General features: G+C 53.6%; 1 protein-coding gene across 5 annotated transcripts in view; it reads right to left on the bottom strand.

Moving 5' to 3' along the window:
- COL27A1 (collagen type XXVII alpha 1 chain) overlaps positions 1-13,186 on the bottom strand; it is a 143,763-nt gene that overhangs the window by 25,376 nt on the left and 105,201 nt on the right. For all 5 annotated transcript variants that reach the window (XR_012506525.1, XM_074362071.1, XM_074362070.1 and 2 more), the window contains 5 exons: positions 9,469-9,576; positions 5,723-5,776; positions 5,494-5,601; positions 4,372-4,425; positions 3,347-3,400 (listed from right to left, as the gene is read on the bottom strand). Coding sequence is in view for 4 of the 5 variants with exons in the window: in XM_074362071.1 (XP_074218172.1) it covers positions 3,347-3,400; positions 4,372-4,425; positions 5,494-5,601; positions 5,723-5,776; positions 9,469-9,576 (378 nt within the window). In the remaining variant the exon portion in view is untranslated. The remainder of the gene's footprint in view (positions 1-3,346; positions 3,401-4,371; positions 4,426-5,493; positions 5,602-5,722; positions 5,777-9,468; positions 9,577-13,186) is intronic.

Raw genomic sequence — 13,186 nt, 5'->3', positions numbered from 1 at the left:
ACACCCCCAGGCCAAAGCCCTCAGGCTGTCAGACTGGGTAGCTAGCAGCAGAGACCTTGGTCACACCCAGCTTTGCAGGGACCCAGCTGCCCAGACCTTCAACAGTCCCTACCTGTCTCAGAGCTTTTTCTCAGCTGCGGAATAGGGGTGAGGTGGGGGGAAGGGGACATTGGTGATACCATGGGGAGTGGCAGAGATTCCATGAAATGATGCATACATCCCTGCATGGTGCCCAGCAGGGAGTGATAATAATTCCAACAGCTGGCAGGTGTGGGCACTGCCACGGGCCCACGGCCCATACACAGGCACTCACTGAAGCCTCCCAACAACCGTACAAAGCAGGTGATTTTACTCTCCCCATTTTACAGATGAGGAAATGAGGCACTGAGGCACAGAGAGGTGGTGTGAGCTGCTCAGTTATTCAGCCCTCAGTGAAAATGTCCCTTTCTCTGACCTTTGCTGGGAGAAAGTGGGCTGAGAACCAGCTTCAGGATAAACGTCCTACCCATGGTGGGAGCCCCAGAGAAGGCCCTGGGCTGCCCCAGGTGGCACTTAGCAGCCAGCCAGCTTGAGGGTCTTATTCATAAGACAGTCTTCTATCTGCAAACGGGACTGTCATGCCTCGCAGCACTGCTCCAAGGACGCAGTAATGAAAGGCTGGTAAGCCCTCAGCACGCTACTGCGCACAGAGCAGGGGCTCAGGGGGTGGCCTGGAAAATTGCTGTTGTTCATAATAACAACAGCAGGGAGGACCTGTGGCACAGAGGTAGACAGATTAGGGGAGGACAGAGTTTAGAGCTGAGGTCCTTGGGCTGTGGCGGGCCACCCTGGGCCGTGGCCCACCTGCAGGACAGGTGTCTGGACGCCACATGCTAGCTACAAGGAAAGTGTAGGCAGAACAGCAGGGGGCAGGACCTCAGAGCTCAGAATGTTCTAGCCCCAGGCAACTAGTGTCACCGCCTGTGGGGGTGCATTCGGGGCAGGGGACTCAAGCCAGGGCACCTCTGAGCCCCCTTGCTTCTGGCAGGGATTGAAGGGGAGGCTGAGAGGCAGGAGAGAGGGGAGCCATCCTGGGGTCTGGAGCCAGTCCCAGGCCCGAGTCAGTCCTGAGGGCTGGCCTTGGCCCTGGGCCTCTGTGGCTCCTGTGGGCAGAGACTGAAGGCAGGAGGGACTCGGCCAGAGGCCTAGAACCAGTTGTACCCAGGGGTGGTTGGCTCAGGGAGTAGGGATTCCCTCTCCTCCCTGATCGCTCTCTATGGCTCTTTATCCCAGGGCTCTGTCCTGTTGTGAGGGGAGACAGTTGGACTGGGGCGCTTTGGGGAGGCGGCTGTATTTACCTAGTGTTTGATGTGCCAGGAACCTCATGAGGTATGTTTAATGGAACCAATACATCACCCCTATACTGCTGTGACCACTGGTCCCATTTTACAGATGGAGAAACTGAGGCCCAGGGAAGGAAGGGTCTTAGCCAAGGCCATACAAGAACTAAGGGGATGTCTGGGCCATAAGCCAGCTCTACAGATCTCCCCCGCTCCCCCACACTGTGGCTGTAGTTGGGGGATGCCTTTTTTAGCACCAGAAAGCTGGTGGAGCCCCCCATTCCCCACCTTTCTCCTTGTTCTCTGAGTCTTATCCAATCTCCCCAACCCCTCTGGTCACCACCTTTGTAAACAGACACATGCCCCACAGGGAAGCCTCAAGTTGAACAGTGTATTGGCCCATTTAAGTGTCTGTTTCTGGCTGGAAAAGCGAGGCCTGGCATCAGACAGACTCTGAGTTCTGATCCTGTCACCCCCACCCCCACCCCCATCCTGAGCTAGTCCTGGAGCGTCATGGAGACTCAGTTTCCCCATCTGTCAAGCGGTATACTGACACCTCTGTGCCAGGGTCATGGTGAGGGTTATGAAGAAAGAGAAATCCTGGGGAAGGAGCTTTGCTTCGGGGCTCTCCCACAGGAACCTGCTCTCTCCCCTTCCAGCTCCATCCAGCTGTAGTTGGTTGGCTATTCATTCAAGGGACTATTTTTATTTTTGAGCTCTTAAGGGCATCATTCTACAGCCCCTAGCTCAGGGCCGAGAACACACTAAATAATCATAAATTCACAAATCCTTGTTAGCAGATAAATGACTGAATGAATAATAATACTGCCTTACAAGTCAGAAAGTGCATCTGGCTAGCATACACGTGATGTCCTGCTGAGCCTCATGTCCCCAAGGTACCTGCCCCCTTAACAGAAGAGGCCATCAAGGCTCAGGGAATCCTGAGCCTTAACAGACTTAGGGCAGATTTGGGGGTAGGGTCCAATTCTCAGCAGCCACAACGTCTGCTTCTGCAGCTGCAGATGGCCCAGAGTGGAGGCAGCCCCTTGTTTCAGAGTCCACATTAACCCCTCCTGTGCCAGCCCCAGCCGACTGTGAGGGCTGAGGAGGGATTCAGGGCACTGAGTGACACTTTCTGCAGCTTCCTGTGGGGCGTGTCAGAGCCCGCGGCCCACTCTGATTGCAGATCTGTTCTTCAAGCAGGAGGAAAGGACCAGATGGACAGCCAGCCAGGCTGGGGTGATTCACCCAACAGCGGGTTGTAGTTAGAGGGGAGCTGACTCGGCAAAAGAAAGGAGGGATGGGGAGCAGGGGGGCACGGAGAGAGCAGCTGGCCGCTGGCGAGGAGGAGGTCCAGCTGAGCTCTCGGAGGAAAGGGAGGAGGGACACCGAGCCTCTAACGTAGGACTTGGGTCCTGGGGCCAGCTCGGCGCTGCCTCGGAATGTGACCCTCAGAGCTCTGGCCCCCACATTCCCTCCTGCCTAGCGGGGAGGGACGTGATGGTCAGCAAGGTTTCTTCCAGCAGTCCCTGTGCCCTGCTGAATCTGGAGCCCTGGCGTGGGAAATGGACACGCCTTCCCTCTGCCTGGGCGGTTCCTTCCTGGCCTGAAATGCTGGTGCTTCTCACTCTCCATCCTAAGCCTGTCCTGGCTCTCGGTGGTCATCTCATTCATGAGCCAGACTTCCCTTCCTACTTTCACACAGATGATAGAACGGCTTCATTACACGACTGATGCCCATCTCCCCTGCTCGACTGGAAGCCCCAGGAGAGCAGGAGCTGTGTCTGTTTTTGTTCTGGTGCCATGCACAGAGATGACACTGAATACATCCATGCTGAACGTAGGTCTAATGGCTCCTACCTGCCGGGCACAGCCGGGGTGACACCGGCCTCTTGGCTGGCGGAGGTGGGATTAGGGGTGAGCCTGCCATGAACTTCCCATGCTAGCCCAGCCACAGTGGCCCAGGGGTTCACTCCCACCAGCCCCAGATACAAGAAAGCAGCTGCTGCCCGGGACTAGACACTCACCTTTTCGCCCTTTGGTCCAGGAGGTCCGAGGGGTCCCATGATGCCTTTGTGTCCCTGCAGGAAACAAGACGGCAGGAGGTGAGAGCACGGGGGAGTGAGGAGTTGGGAGGGACAAGTGATGAAGGACAAGAACTCAAAGATGGAGACACTCTGGGCTGTGTGACTGGGTCCTGGCTCTGCCTCAACTTGCTGTGTGACGCTGAGCAAGCCCTGTGCCTCTCTGGGCCCTGGCCTCCCAGTCATGCCATGTTGGACCCAGCTACACCTCCAAGGGATATCTGCTTGGATGGTTGAAGGCTCTGCTCACACCATCTTGGAGCAGACCCAGGTCCAGGTTTCAGGAGAACAAGCTGTGTCCTCCCGGGGGGCAAAAAGCTGGCTTCCCCAAGCTGCGGTGAGACCTGCAGGTGCAGGTTCTGCCCTTGGGCTCCCAGCACGCTCTCTCCGGTCCCCATCCCCTTTGCCCTCTCTCCGCCGTGCTCCTCCTCCGCCCCTCCTCTCTGCTGGACCTCTTTCAGACATGGGATACCACCTTCAAACTTAAGCTGTCAGGCCCTGTACACACATTCTATAGCCCCCCTACTCTAAGCCTCAGTGTCCCTTTCTGAGCACGCCTGTGCCCCTCTGAAGCCTGGTCTCCCACATGTGAAACGTGGCTTTGGCTCAGCTGCCTCTAAGTGGGGGGCACCCAGTTGGATGCAAAAATAGGCTACGGTCTTCCCTTCCACAGAGAGCAGTTGTGAAGCTCAGACGTGAGCTATGAGAAGGAGGGACTCATTGAGGGCTGGAGGGGTGGGGGTGGAATCTGTCTCTGTCCACCCCACCCCTGCCCAGCCCACTGGTGGTTCTTGAACCCCACTCTGGTCTGTGGGCCCAGACGTTCCCTGGGGCAGGGGAGACCATGAATCTTCAGCGGCCTGAGGGCTGGCCCTCAGCTGGGAGGTGGTGGGGGCAGCGGCCTAGGCAGGCTTGAGTGCAGGCCTGCAGGGCAGAGTTCCAGAGAAGGGGAGGTGAGATTTCCTTACATTGTAACCAGCTAGTCCCGGTTCTCCTTGGGCCCCCATCCGTCCTGGAGCACCCTACGAGAGGAGAAAACCCACGCTGATACACAGTGCGGCTCTCACCGCAGGAACCGTCTCTGCCCCAGGCTCCAGCCCGGTTCAGCCCAGCAGCCTGGCCCCTCCTCCCCCCAGCCAACTGCTAAACTTTTGTGAGCCAATTGTTAAACAGAATCACCATGATAAATTAAATTATATGAACTTACAGTTAACTCTATTATATTAAAAACAAAGATGATAAATATTCCAAACTCATCCCTTCCTAATAATTTTACTACATTTTACTGTTACCTACGCTTATGAGGTTATTTCCGTTTATTGAATCTGGGTGGTGGAAATACAGTCACCCCTCAGTATCTGGTGTCCACAGGGGATTGGTTCCGGGATACCCCGTGGATACCGGGATCGAAGGTACAAGATAATGGAGGTCTCCTGCACATCTGCTCCCAAGTCCGCACTCAGTGACATCGTGTTGGTAGCTTGAAATCAGCCACCATGGGAGCATTCACAGCAGGGAATCTTGCAGGTCCCACAAACCAGCACAGCTGTTTATCCACACACACTGGCGGCTCAGAGACGCTGCATCACCCTCATCTGGCCCCATCCTTGCTTCCTCTTTGGGGTCTTCCTCCCCCTGCAGCGGTCAAACCCCTCAGGGGCCCTTCCTTCAGGGCAGACCAGCAATGGACTGAGACATCCTCAGAGTCATGCAGGGACTGAGAGCAGCTTCACCCTGACCCTCATGAATCTACTTCCAGTGGGAAAACTCCTTGTTCAATAAAAATACTCCCAAGGGTCTCCGTCTCTACACCCTGATAGCAGGGCTTGCTAACTGGGGTTTCTAAACGGCTTCAGAAGACCCCCCTGACCCCTTCAAATTGTAAGAAATACAGCGCTGTGTGTACTTTTCCAGGGAGAAGGCTGTAGCTTCTATGGGTTCCCAAAGGGATCCATGATTCAAAAGAAGTGGCTGGGATAATGAGCACGGTGTTCAGCTGAGAGTTGAGGTGAGGTGAGACTTTCCTCTCTGCCCTTGGCCCCTTCTGCCCCATGCCTGACCCCGACCCTTCCCACTCAGAGAGTTCTCACCGTTGGTCCCAGGCTGCCCCGGGACCCTTTAGGGCCTGGGGTGCCAGGGGATCCGGGGTCTCCAGGGACGCCCATCTCACCCAGCTGTCCTTGGTAGCCCTTGGCACCCTGCAGTGGAGGAGAGACAGGCTGTCACCAGGCCCCGGCAGAGGGGAGGGGAGGGGAGGATGGAAGCTGTCAGGGAGGGACATGGCACAGATCAGGGCAGGAGGAAAAGGGGGGATCCTACCTTGGCTCCTGTCCGGCCCTTCTCGCCTTGCTTCCCTGGTTTTCCTTCAGGACCCTGAAAGAAAAAGGAGGGAAAAAGAGAGAAACATGAGGAATGAGAGAAAATTGAGGCAGATCCATGAAGCTTGCAGCACTAGCTCTGGAGGCAGACTGCCTGGGTTAAAGCTGATTCTGCGCTCAATGCCCGTGTGACCTTGAGCATGACCTAACTTCCTGTGATCTCTGTCTTTACAAAGTCAAGGCAGTGGTCATAGTTGCCTCACAGAGCTGAGGATTCAACCTGGTGATACAGTAGCGTGTTTACGAGGTGCCCGGCCCATGGTAAGCGCACGATAAACTGCTGTTGTCATGGTTACTGCTGATGCCCAGGCTGTCCCAATGGGAGCAGCTCTCTGCACTGAGCCCTCTCCACGTGCCATGCACTGATCCACCCTCCTAGCCACCCTGAGCCTTAGGACTGATTCAGACCCCCTCCTGTATGTAGATGGTGACAGCCTAGGTGCCCAAAGGTGAAGTGACTTGTCCAGGGTCCGGCTGGTCCCTGGCAGAGCCCTGATTCAACTACAGATCTGTCTGATTCCGAGTCCAGGGTGCCCACTGATGACAGGCAGGCAGGAGAGATGTCCTAGGTCCTCCCTCATCTCTGAGATGCTGCATGTCACTTCTGACAATCCCTGAGGCCGTGTCCCACTGACAGGGCCCCCTCCCTGCCCATCCAGGCCACTCCCTCTGAGAGGCCATTCTGCCCCCTCCCCTACAGGCATCCCAAAATGCTGCTCTCCACTACCCTGCCCCAGGGGACCCATCTGGCTTTGTCTCCACAGTTGTCCGGGAAACTCAGTTCACTGGGAATGAGTGAGTGTGTGTAAGTGTGCATGCATGAGTGTAAGAGAGATGAGGAGTGAGAGAAGAAAGTCTGCACCTGGGGCCACACTGGGTTGGGATGTAGGGGGTAGGGCAGGCAGTGTTTCTGGACTGGAAAGAACATCCAGACTGTCTGCAGAGGGCAGTCCTCTCAAGGCCCAAACCTCAAAGGAAGCTGGGGAAAATAAGCGCTAATGAGCTGGTTTGATTGAATCCCTTTGGCTGCATTAACAGAGGCACATGCTATAGGATGAGGGAGGTGATGGTCTCATCTTGGAGTAGGCATTGGACTCTAAGAGGAAGCACTGACTAATTGTGATGGAGGAAGGGCAGGAAGAGCAGTGGGCCTAGAAGGGTAAGCACAGACTGCCCTGCATCCTGGTACTAGGTACCTAAGTCCTCACGTGACCCTGGACAAGTCCCCCCCTCTCTCTGTGCCTCAGTTTCCCCACCTCTAACGTGAAGGTCTTGAACTGGCTTTGCGCTGTTCAATATGGTATCCTCTAGCCACATACGGCTACTGAGCACTTGAAATATGGCTATTGCGACTGAGAAACCGGATTTTTTAATCAATTAAATTTTAACTAACTTAAATTTAAAAACTGGTAATTCAATGATTGGAACACTTTTGGCATTTTTGGAACAACTTGGGGTATGAATCTACATTTTCAACTGTATATTTTATGAAGTCTAAACACAGATCAAGCATTTCCAATGAAAATTTAACATCTGAATTGAGACGTGCTCTAAGGGTAAATCACACACTGCATATCAGACTCAGTACAAAAAAGAAGAACACAAAATAGCTTATTAATGATTTCCTATATTGATTACATGTTGATATGTTAGTATTTTGGATATATTGTGCTAAATGTATTATTGAAATTAATTTCACCTGTTTCTTTTTACCTTTTAAAAATGTGACTACCAGCAAATTTTAAATTAACACACGTAGCTCATATTCTGTTTCTACCAGATAGCATTGCACTTGACAGTCTCAAGGTCTTTGCTCCTCCAGTAAAACACTAACAGTCGTCATGGCCTCAACCATGGGCCAGGCACTGTGTCCACACTTTGTACTATATCTCATCCAATTCTGGCCACAGGGCTGGGAGGTAGAGATTATCTATCCCATGTTAGAGCTAAAGAAACAGGCTGGGGGACATGACCCTGTCGACAGGTCACCCAGCTAGTTAGAATGAAATGTGGATTCTTACTTTCTGTGACACCCCTTTTCCTAGGCTGATCCAGTTCGGGCAATTGTGAAGCATGATTACAGGGGCTGGTGGAATTTGCCAGTGGACTGAGGTGATTGCAGTGGCTGATCCCTTGTCAGCAGGAGAAATGAGTCAGTGACAAAGAATTCAGTCCAGGGCCAGGGAGATGGGAGTCTCCCTCAGGACAGGGAAGCCGTCTGGTCACTTGCTCTGACAGGCCCTCTCCAGCCGGGAGCATCCTTCATGGTGTGGGAAATCCTGAGTAAGGGCTAGAGCATCCAGTGGGGTGAGGCTGTGGGGTCAGAATGAAAACATTTGCTGGGCCCCCATCCATATAGAAGGATTTCTGCAAAGGCCCTGATGGCTCATAAAATTCTATTTTTAAATACTCCACTGTTTTCAGGCCATGGAATGGGAGATTCTGGTCCTGCAGCCTTGATGGCAGAGACTCAAATATAGGCCTCTCTTAACCTCCGTCACCCAAAACACACTCAATCTGGCCCCAGTGAACATCTTTCCAGTTCCAGTATATGAGAATTGGGAGTGATAGCAAAATACAGACCTTAACACTTCTACCACCAACACCATCTCCATCACCACAGCCAGTGTCACATCACTGCCACTGCCATCACCAACACCACCACCATGCTCATCACCGTCATTGTCTCCACCATCATCACCTTCACTGCCATCATCATCATCCCCACCATGATCACCACCACCATCATCATCACTATCATCACCTTCACCACCATCACCACCATCATTGTCTCCACCAACATCACCTTCACTGCCACCATCATCATCACTATCACCATCACCACCATTACTGCCACCAATACCACTACCACCGGCATGTTCACCACCACCATCACCAACACCATCACTATCATCACCATCACCACTATAATTACCATCATCACTACTATCACCATCACCACCATCAGCATTGCCACCGCCACTAGCTTCCAGTCATTTCCTCCTCCAAATTCATAAAGACAATCTTTCATATTTCTGGTGCATTTTATAAACTGTTTTCCTATCCAAAGCTTCATCAACTCTTTAGATGAAAAAACTAAGGCTCAGAGAGAGGCAGTGATGTGTCCAAAGCCACATTGCCAGTGGGTGCTCGAGCCAGGACTCAGCCTTTGGACTTGGGTCAGGGCTATTTCTGCCACATGTTGCTGCCTATTCCATGGTTGTAATACTCAAAAGTTCACTAAGAAAGAGCCCCCAGAATGTTGGAACTCAAAGTGAGCTCAGCACACATTCTTCCAAATCCTTCATCATACCAAATGTGTGACCCAGAGAGGGCAAGGGCAAGTGAAAGGTCACACAGCAATATGGAGACTCGGGCCAGTGCCTCTTCTGCTGAATTCAGTGTGGCTGAATATGGCAGTTGGGTAGGACGAGGTCAGCAGAGGCCAGGTTTGTGTGGGGCACAGCAGCCAGGCTAAGGAGAGTGATGTTATTCTGTGGGCACTTGGGAGCCAGGGGAGGGCTAGGCAAGGGAGGGACATGATCAAATTGGTTCTCTGGGAAGCTCTCAGATGAAGGAGGGATCACAGGACAAGACCCTTAGGAGGCTGCTGGCAAAAGACCTCCCACCGAGCTGCCTAAACAGGCACGAGTGTTATTTGCACCCAGGAGCCCTGTGCACACTCACCCGGACGCCAGTGATGCCAGGGGGACCGGGGGGCCCGTCCTCACCCTTCAGTCCCTCCTGGCCCTTCTCGCCACGTTCACCGTCAGGCCCAGGGTCACCCCTGTCCCCCTGGGTTGCAAAGGCATGAGAGGGGAGAGGAGAGAGAGAGAAAAAATTAGTCACCGAGGTCATCAGAGGCGCCAATCCTCAGGGCTCCACTTGGATGTCCACAGCCAGCCAGCTCCTGAATTCCCCTGATGGCTCTGCCAAAAAGGCCAGGCTGGCATGGAGAGCATGGAGGACAAGACAGTTTCTAGCCACGGAGGGAGCTGCTCAGAGGGAAGAGAGGACCCTGACCACGCCCGCCCCGTGGAGTTTACAGGAAAGGAGCAGGTTGGGAGACTAGGGCAATTTCTCCCCAACGCTGTAGACACATTGGGAGGACAGAGTCTTAAGAAGCTAAAGGAAAGTTTTATAAAGGAAAAAGAAAAATTCCCCCAGCCTGCCTCTCAGAACAAACTCTTTCCACATTTTCGAGTTACATTTTCAACCCTTGCTTACACAAAACAGCTTACCGTAATAATAACAAGTAATAGGTAATGCTTTCGATTGCTACACACCAGGCTCAGAGCAGTGAACTAACTGTTCCAAAGCAATGAAGTTAGTTAGTAAATTTAGCTTTAAAGGCATACTTCAATTGGACTGTGTGTTTCCATCCTCTCTCTCTCTCTCTTTTTTTTTATGTCTTACTCTATTTATTACGAGTACGCTCTCCCGTGACTGTCTGCTCTGCGTGGTTCTCACGCTCACTGGTTGCAGAACCTCCCCCTGTCGAGTGGACAGCAGTGAACACTTACACAGCTCTTGCCATGTCCAGGCTGTGTCTGGCAGGCTAGGCGGTGCCAGGATGGGGCACAGGCTGTTGCCCTTGGCCCCACGAGCAGAGCAGATGTGAGGGGCGCAGCAGGGGTAGTGGGAGATACCCATCAGAGGGCCACCTCCGCCAGGGCCTGTGGCCAGTCTGCAGGTGGCTGAGCTGCGACTGCTCAGAGGGGCCCCTGGGAGAGGGTATGAAGTCACAGGTAGGAGGAAGGGGTGGGCCGGGGAGCAGGCTTGGAGAAGCAGGGCTTGTCTCTGCCCATTTTGTTTTCTAGTGCCACGCTTTACCAGGGACACTGATAAACTGGTGTGCACCCAGGAGAAAGAGCAGAGTGCACAGGGCAGGGAGCCAGAGCCTGGGAACTGGACCACTGAGCGCACACCCCGCAGGCTGGTCCTGCTGGGACCTGGGCCCTGGGTGGAGGAGGCTGGGGTGCAGGATGGCTGGGACATTTGTAGCTCCAGTGCAGGAGGATTTCCCAATGAGAGGGGTCCAGAGATGACACACGTGAGGGAGGGAAGCGCCAAGCTGAGGCGTGGGCCAGTGCAGGGCAGATCTGGGCACCAGGAAAGGGTCGGACAATTGGTTTCTGAGGTCCCTTCCCACTGGGATTCTCAGATTCCAAGCACAGCCTGGCATGCAGACAGGCGGTCGGCCTGATGACCCTCTTGAGGACTTTCTTGGCTGCAGGATTCTCCTTCTGGCCTGTCATCCTGGCCACCTGCTCTCTGAGCTCTCGGAGGCAGGCAGCCTGTTCCAGGTGGCTGGGCTGGTTTTCAGTTGAGGAGCCCCGGCCTGGGCCCTGCAGGGGCGCTGGCTGCAGGGACTATCCAGACCCCCACAGCCTGGGCCCCCACACAGCTGGGCTGGGCGTCCTTGTGGATCCCACGCAGAATGGGGCCCAGGGTGGGGGCGGGCACCAGGGAATCCCGGAATCCAGGACATCTGCCAATGCTCAGAAGAGCCTTACAAGTTGCCTAGTTCAACCCTCTCAATTTACAGATGGGGAAACTGAGGCCCAGACAAAGGCAGAGACTTCCCAACACCGCATGTAAGTCAGTGGCAGAGCATGGGTAAGCCCCTGGATTCTGGCTCCTTCGAATTCCAAGTTTCTCTGCTCAGGGGACAGTATCTCCCTCACCCTGGATTCAAATCTTGCTGCCACCACTCAATAGCTGTGTGACCTGGGCAAGTTTCCTCATTTGTAAAACAAGCACCAAAGGGTTACTGTAGAGATTCAAAGAGATAATCCACAAAGGCAGCTTAGCTTAGTCTGATGCCTGAGCCCGGAATAAACATTAGCTATTACTGGAGTCACCGTCACAATTGCCACCATATGCTGGTTGTCAGCGAACTCAAAAGAGTTAATCAGCATAAGGAATAACATGCTGTGCATGTCCAAGAGGTTTTCACCATGAAGGTGATTCTTGAACAAACACTGTAAAGGAAACAGATTCTCTCCTGGATTCACACGAGGAGCCGGGAAGTCACCGCACACCTGCGTCACGACTCCAGCCCAAGATCTGGGGTAAGACTGACTTTGGAGGGGGTGAAAGAGGAAGCAGCTAGGCAGGACTGAGGGGCAGGAAAGTCTGTGTAAGGTGCCCAAGCCTGGAAGACCCCCTCCCATCCCACTTGGAGAAGAAGGAGAAGAAAGATGAAGAAGAAAGCGGAGAAGAAAGGTGGCTGCCCAGACATGGAGGGGGCCCCTGCCTTGTGCCACAGTTTCCTCATCTTTCAAGAGGAGATGGTAATGAATCCAGCTCAGAGGGTTGCTGGATTAAATGGGTTAATTCCTGTAAATCTTTTAAGGCAAGTGGTGCAAGCCTTGTGAATACACAAAACATTTTAGCCAGAATGTTCTTCAGTGTCATCACAATTCCAGCAGGCACTTGGCAAAGGGTGTGGAGAGGCCATCAAGTGCTCTGGGTCTCCCAAGCCAGACCCAGCTGAACCCTAGGACGCAGGAGAGTTGGAGGGGAGAGAAGGTAGACGGATGGCAGACAGGGGGCGCTCCTGACCTTGCAAGCCAAACACAGGCAGATGGGGCACTAACCAGGGGCCTGTCACCAAGGCTCCTGGGAGATGGGGAAGCCCTGGACCCAGGGCAAGCATGGGAGTGGAAGTCTGGAGATGGGGCAATGGAGGCCCAGAGAAGAGGGGTGCTTATCTGAGGTCACATGGAGAGTCTATGGGTGACAAAGGGAATCCTGGAATTGTGGCACTTGGGACCCTGAGCTGGGCAGCTGACTCACAGTATGACAGGTCAGCCCTGGAGAAAACCCACCTAATGGTCCAGGGCTGGGAGGTGGTGCTGCTAAGTCAGAGAGGGATGCCCACCTGCCCTGGGGTGCAGGGGAACCTTGTCCCCTCTTTAAGGCCCCAGCACCTGTGGCAACCGATGAATCTAGGGCTGAATTAGGCCTACATGCTTTGTTGTGAGAGTGAGCCCGGGGTTTGAATTTTGGATTCTCCACTCACAGCCATAAATTCTGGATGAATATATCTCCGCCCAAGCCTCAGTTTCTTCACCTTTAGAATGGGCACACGGTGCAGAGAGGTAGCTGAGGCTTGGGTCTTGGTTGTGCCAATTACTAGCAGTGTGTCCTTGGACAAGTTGCTTAACCTCTCTGAGTCTCAGTTTCCTCATACAAAGACAGAATTTACCCCATAGCACTGATCGAGGTGGCACATACCAAGGGCTTAGCACAGTACCTAATACCTATGTGACTAGTCCTCTGTAAATAGTGGCTTGTGGGTCATGGGTGGTGATTATTGTTCTCCTGATCTTTTAGGATGTTTGGAAGACAATAGATATCAAAGCTGCTGGCTCTGGGCCTGGCATCAGCAGGTGTTCAG

The sequence above is a fragment of the Camelus bactrianus genome, chromosome 4, assembly GCF_048773025.1.
Source record: "Camelus bactrianus isolate YW-2024 breed Bactrian camel chromosome 4, ASM4877302v1, whole genome shotgun sequence".
NCBI lineage: Eukaryota > Metazoa > Chordata > Mammalia > Artiodactyla > Camelidae > Camelus > Camelus bactrianus.
Note: the sequence above shows the minus strand (reverse complement) of the source record. Positions and strands in the feature narration are given on the sequence as shown.